The sequence below is a fragment of the Formica exsecta genome, unplaced genomic scaffold (genome assembly GCF_003651465.1).
Source record: "Formica exsecta isolate Colony F162 unplaced genomic scaffold, ASM365146v1 scaffold192, whole genome shotgun sequence".
Lineage (NCBI taxonomy): Eukaryota > Metazoa > Arthropoda > Insecta > Hymenoptera > Formicidae > Formica > Formica exsecta.
In genome coordinates this window covers 1,452,731-1,459,082 of record NW_021849218.1, presented here as the reverse complement: position 1 = coordinate 1,459,082, position 6,352 = coordinate 1,452,731, and the positions used below count along the sequence as shown (strand labels likewise).

The following is a 6,352-nucleotide window of genomic DNA, read 5'->3' as shown; positions in this document are numbered from 1 at the left end:
TATTTATATGCGTTATATGCGCGCTCATATATGTATACAGTTTCATGCAACTGGGCGGGACCATACTTTTAAAAGAAATGGAGATAGAAAAAAGACAAAATTGATATAACTTTTATTTATATGCGCGCTCATATATGTATACAGTTTCATGCAACTGGGCGGGACCATACTTTTAAAAGAAATGGAGATAGAAAAAAATGTCAAAAGACAAAATTTTAAATGGTTATGTATCACATAGTGTGTCGTTTGCAATCACTATATTATTTTTGACTATGTTACGTTTTCGTGCATAGATGCAATTGCAAAGTGGAATTGCACTTTTTTTAAAATAGAATTTCATGTTTTTCTATGTATCAATGAAGTGTTTTATTCTTTACAGAAAACTATTAGAAAATTTTATGCTTAAAAATTGTTAGTTTATAAGCTATTTTACAAAGTAGCATTTGACTCCTCTAAATAGCAACATACAAATAAGAAAAAACAAATCAATCTGTTGATAGAGTCAAATGCTAGTTTGCAAACTCAAAGTTAAAATAATTTCTACACTAACAATTTTTAGGTATAGCTCTCTCTCTCTCTCTTCCTCATAGTTTCTTGTAACAGACAGAAAACTGTATCAATTAAAGTGGATTAGAGCATTAAAAGTATAAGATCTCATTTAAAAAAAGGTGCAATTATACTTCACAACTGCACTTATATAATAAAAATGTATAAAAATAACAAAAATTTGAAGTGTCTAAAATCATTTAATTTTGCCATTCTGATATTTGTTCTATATCTCTAATTATTTCAAAACTACTGCTCTACCCAGTTACGCAGGACCATTTTATTCACATATTTTTTATTTTCAAACATTTTTTACATCAATGTGATTTTTTTCAATTATGCGGTTAATTTTATGAGATATCTGTAAATAAATATTAGCCAAAATTAGAGAAAATGCTAGTCAATAAAGAATTCAATAAAGAAGTCAATAAAGAATTAAAGAGACTTGATGCACACAATATGTAGCTTAAAATTACAATCATATTACGATATAACATCATATTGCATTATTATACATTGAAAAAAATTAGAAAGTAAAACTGGAAAGTTTCTCCTCTTTTAAATAAATATATATTGTGTCAATTGAATAAATGCATATACTTAATGCTATAGGTTAATCAATTAAGTTTTATTTTTTGTTTGAACAAAGACGAGTAATTTTGTTTGCGCAAATACTTCTTCTTAATACAATGCAAGAGAAAAAATTCTCTCCTAGTATTGTCCTTTCCCCACAAAAAAGAAAGACATTTTAATATCTCATTCCTACTTGCTCTTCATAAAAATATGAAAATAACGCCTTTATAATATACTTAACAATGTATTGTATGTATAAAAGATTTATAGTTTATTGACCTGCATTTTCAAAGTTACAGCTGAAAATATGCGTGAATATAAGATGTTGTGAAATACGTTATATTCGATGATTATTTTGTGGATACAAAGAGTAAGTATGTTGACTGCGAAATGGAAAAAAAACGAGAACACAGGTAACCATAAACAAAGAGAAGAGGTACTTACTGATAAGTAAATCGCCGGGTCATATGGAGGAGAAAATAAGATCGAAAGATGCAGCAGGGTCGATCCCCCGCGCATGCAATCGATAAAAGCAGAATATATTACTAACTATACTTTCAAGCTTGTAACGAAAAAATGAGAAAATGTAAAAATCTCATTTTATTTCTGCTTCTTACAGGAATAAAAAAATTATAATCAACTTGATTACTTATTTCTCTCTGTGATAGAGATCATCATATATATATTTCTAGAGCGGGAAATCCTACAACTTTTTTTTTGATAGAAAAGATTTATTCCGTTTGTATAGCTTACTTATTTTTTTTCTTTCTTTTTTCCGACAGCCATCCTACTGATATATGAAGCGTGTGATATCAGCGTGTTCATAAATCTTTTTAAAAAACTTTCCAGTGTACTTATGCAAGGATGATAAAAATATTAATTGTCCCAAGAACTTCATTTGTAGAAAATACATAATAAAATGATATACCTGTCGCGCCCTTCCAGAATGCCCTGGCACCCTCCTCCTTGTAAATCTTCCTGGCACAGTCCAGCAGTCCATTATACGTTGTTTGACCTTTTCTAGCTACGACCTAAATCACACATAATAACAGAATCATCAAAGAAATTGCGATATTTTTATTTAATATCGGCAAAAAATATACCTGCAATCTCGTTTTTATTACGTCCGCAGGAGTGACTAGCGCTGCTGCAGGAACACCAGCAATCGCACCGGAAACGAGAAGCGATAATGGCGTATTGTAACCCCCCTCGTCGGCCAATCGCGCTTTCGTGTGAGCGTACATAGGAAAATAAATGGCGCTAAATGGTACGTCTCGTAAAAAGCAGGCCCTAGCACCCTATAAAAAAATTACAACTGTCAACGCAAGTAAAAAAAAAAAAAAGATAACAGATGTGTTAATAAGATGTCATTATCACTACCCACTTTATATAATCCAAATAGACCTAATTCCTTGACGACGGTCCATGCTCTAACCTTCGACCCTCCTGCGATTTCTCCAGCTACTTGCAGCCGAATTTTTACGATTTCCAAAGGATTGGTGAATATGACCTGCGACCCTCCGGCCTGTAGAAAAAAAATGAAACCTTGTTGCATAAATACCTTATTTGTTCTCCGATTACAGAAGTGTGCGATAAGAATACGTGCGACCATCTAAATTCACTGATATCTTATTATTCATATCTCTTGTATTTGATATTGGGCTTCTGCTCATCCGCTCATCTTGTGTCTCATTCTAAAGTTCACGTTTCATCTAGTTGGAAGCTTTAGAGCACTAAAAATACGAGGTATAATATAAAGTACTCACACAGGCGCCAGATACAATTTCTCCGTATAGCTGTAAATTTCCATTTTTATCCATAAACTTATCCCTGACGAAATCGTTAACTGTAAGTTTAATAGCCTTTTCTGGGGCTACGCCCATTAACTGAGGCACCAGACCTCGATAAAGACCGAAAACGCCCTCATGTCGAATCACCTGTCAAACATGAAACACCAGCTTTATGATTAACAATGTAGAGAGTGTTACACGGTGAGACTTTTTGATTCCAACCTTTTGGAAGCAGTCAAAGCTGTTTCTATACATCAGCTCGCCTATGAAAGATCCAGTCCTTTGATTCTGCATTCTGGTCTTTACCAAATCGATAGGATATACAGCTGTAGCACCAACAGCTAAAGGACACAATCATTCTATTTAATATATTATTGCAATTCAAAAGTTTAGTAATTTATTATTGCTAATCATTTTTCGATTTTGAAAGAAATATAAATAAATAGATATATAAATTTCTATATTTTTATATTGAAAGGATTGAACTGTATGCATTCTGTAGAAAACATTTAGTTTAAACTTGTAAAATTTATATAAGTTTATGTATAATATCAATCAAGAAATTTTATATCATCTTTTAAATTTTATTATTGTATTTAATAATAATGTTATATTAAAAAAGTTACAAAGAAAGTTATGAAGAAAGAGAGAGAGAGAGAAATATTTTTATACATACCTCCACCAATAGAACCAAGCACAAACCGATAGCCGCTCTCAAGTATTTGCACGATAATACCGCGTTCGTCCGGATTCTGTAAGATATAATAGTACTTGCTAAATTAAATATCTAATTTTCTCATCAAATATTTGGCATAAAGAATGTGTGATTAATTTATCAGATCACACAGTTCTTCCATCGCTACACTTACCGACACCGCTTTGATCGCGGCAACGCGCTTTGTAATCTGCTTGAAATACTGCTCAGGTGTAATAGCCACGAGATCATTATACACGATCTTCCTGAAATGTGAAAAACAAATACGAGCTTAGGATGTGTATCAAAGCTGCGATAATAAAGCATAAATATGAAAAAAGATATACGAATAAACTGTTAAAAAAACAGATGCATTGGCGTTGATGGTATTGTTTGAAGCAATAAATAGAATCCTGCCAATATGATCCATCATATGTGCCCTTAGATCGTATCTGTCTTGATGGAGGACAAAATAATGGAATCATTAGTATGCCCATGGCGTGCAAATATAGTATATTTGCGTACACCACCGTCCTAAGATAGACGTTGAGGAAAGTAAGTGAGAACAAAAATATTGTTGAGATATGCACATATATACAATATATATTATGTAAAACATGTTTATAGCACGTGATAGTCTGTAATACAAAGACGCACCCAAGCCGCGAATCTGCCTCGTCATCTTCCGTAGGTCTGATCCAGGCAGCGTAAACACGTAAACAAACGTTTTCAATATAGGAAGCTTGCCTTAACTGCTTGTTCAATTATCGAAAAAATAATAATTAAGCACACACTGTAGGCATAGAAGGCGATTAGAAATGATTCACTCAAGAAGATAGTCTCCGTCTTCCTTGCCAAGAACGAGACATACTTGACATTTGGATGATGACGATGTGCTTGCTGGTGCAGATAGCATTATGTGACTTGTTTTCTTTTCTTATTTATCGCACTGATCGCAAAATCAACGTGGAAACAAGTCTCTCTTCAATTAATAAACCACTATTTCTTAGCTGGAATTAATTGCTAAAGCAATTGCCCCGTTCCACGTGATTTTCTCTCGATCAATCAACAAGAAAAAGAATATTTCAAATCAAAGATACTCACCCAGTTTGATGGAGTAGGTCGCAAAGATGAAATAGGATGTCGACCTCCAATGGGGTTATTTGAGACATCATTTGTGCAGAATAAAGAAATTCCTCTGGCAAAAAAAAATCAATGTTTAAATATTAACAATAAAGTCTATTGAAATTTATAAAAATTGGCAAATGAATAGTAAAAGTTGATGTGTTTGAATGATTATAAAAGTATATTTATTATTATATTAATTATTATATTAAATTAACAACAAAAATATGTTTCTATTTTTAATATGGCTCTTATATCAATAAAATAAAACAGAAAATAAAGAAATTTTCTGATCAACTTAATAATATATTCATCACATCTGTCTTTAAAATAAATTATACCTTTGGTGACTTCTTGATATCTGTGGCCATTGGTCGCATTTAGATAGATACGTTTAATAAGTTCCATATTGTTTAGAAGAGAGTTGAACGCCATAAAATATGGGAAACTGACTTTTCGCCCGCTTTGGCCGGCACTAACTGCCTACAATAAAAGTAAAAATAAAATTCTCTTTATACTATGTGTTAAGTACCTTAACATTTTGAGTAATTATTAAATAATTAGCAAATATTCTGTAAATATAATATACAAGGTTTCGTTAACACAGCTTTTGTAAGCAACTACTATGCTCACAATAGAGTATAGTTTGAACAATTTAATTTGATATATATTTGTTATAATCTATCTCTTTTAATTTAAAAGATAAAAGGTGGCCATTTTTGATGAGACACCCTATGTATATGTGTATATATGTGTGTGTGTAAATATATATTAAGCACATATAACTTAATTATTTTTTTCATAAATTACAAAACATTATAAAAAATTTAATTCTGTTTACATAAAATCTTCTATTTATATAATACTTACAGCTATTAAATTATCTCTCACATCTTTTGTGAGTAGATGACTCTTAATACTAAGCATGATATCTTGAAAGTCTAACGCTGAAATAAAACCCGCGCCATCCTTATCGAATTTCTTAAAAGCTTCTGTTGCATATTCTTCATGAAAGTCCTAAAGAGATAATATTATAGCATTAAATCTTACTCTATTTACTTTATATATGTATATACTTTAATCTTATATTTATAAACCTTTCTAATATACTGCATAACAATCGCAAAAATTAAGAAACCAAAAACAAAAATAAAAATCTTCATAAAAAAATATACTTTAAAAAATTTGATTTTATCTTTTTGTATCTTTGTATTTTCTATATAAGTTTGCGTAAATCAAATTTCATAAAGTATTTTAAAAGTTTCGAGATAAGAAATGCTATTTTACGATTTTCCAACATATTAGTCGAGTTATACACGTAAAGTTATTGCAAACAATAAAGCAAATGTATGCTATGTTTCATCATCACTTGTTACATCATACTTGGTTCATTTCATAGCAAACCAAATTTGCAATCAAGTGTACAATATAGCAAAATACTTACGTGCAAGAATTGGCTAAATTCCGCATAACTGATTAATCTCTTCTTATCTTTTCCGAAGTAAAGTTTAATAAAACTACTGTCCATATTAAAGGGCATTTTTTGATGCAGTACAGTTTGCCGCATCACCTCAACGAACTCATCTGCAATTTAAAAATAAGATATATAAAATACGTATATATA

At 31.0% G+C, this 6,352-nt stretch overlaps 1 protein-coding gene across 6 annotated transcripts in view; it reads right to left on the bottom strand.

Moving 5' to 3' along the window:
• LOC115233956 (calcium-binding mitochondrial carrier protein Aralar1) overlaps positions 1 to 6,352 on the bottom strand; it is a 23,315-nt gene that overhangs the window by 4,268 nt on the left and 12,695 nt on the right. For 5 of the 6 annotated variants that reach the window (XM_029804615.1, XM_029804620.1, XM_029804617.1 and 2 more), the window contains 12 exons: positions 6,173 to 6,312; positions 5,599 to 5,745; positions 5,070 to 5,211; positions 4,708 to 4,801; positions 4,261 to 4,296; positions 3,779 to 3,869; positions 3,586 to 3,661; positions 3,132 to 3,250; positions 2,886 to 3,056; positions 2,504 to 2,644; positions 2,223 to 2,417; positions 2,048 to 2,150 (listed from right to left, as the gene is read on the bottom strand). In XM_029804615.1, the coding sequence (XP_029660475.1) occupies positions 2,048 to 2,150; positions 2,223 to 2,417; positions 2,504 to 2,644; positions 2,886 to 3,056; positions 3,132 to 3,250; positions 3,586 to 3,661; positions 3,779 to 3,869; positions 4,261 to 4,296; positions 4,708 to 4,801; positions 5,070 to 5,211; positions 5,599 to 5,745; positions 6,173 to 6,312 (1,455 nt within the window). The remainder of the gene's footprint in view (positions 1 to 2,047; positions 2,151 to 2,222; positions 2,418 to 2,503; positions 2,645 to 2,885; positions 3,057 to 3,131; positions 3,251 to 3,585; positions 3,662 to 3,778; positions 3,870 to 4,260; positions 4,297 to 4,707; positions 4,802 to 5,069; positions 5,212 to 5,598; positions 5,746 to 6,172; positions 6,313 to 6,352) is intronic. The other variant, XM_029804619.1, reaches the window with a different exon arrangement.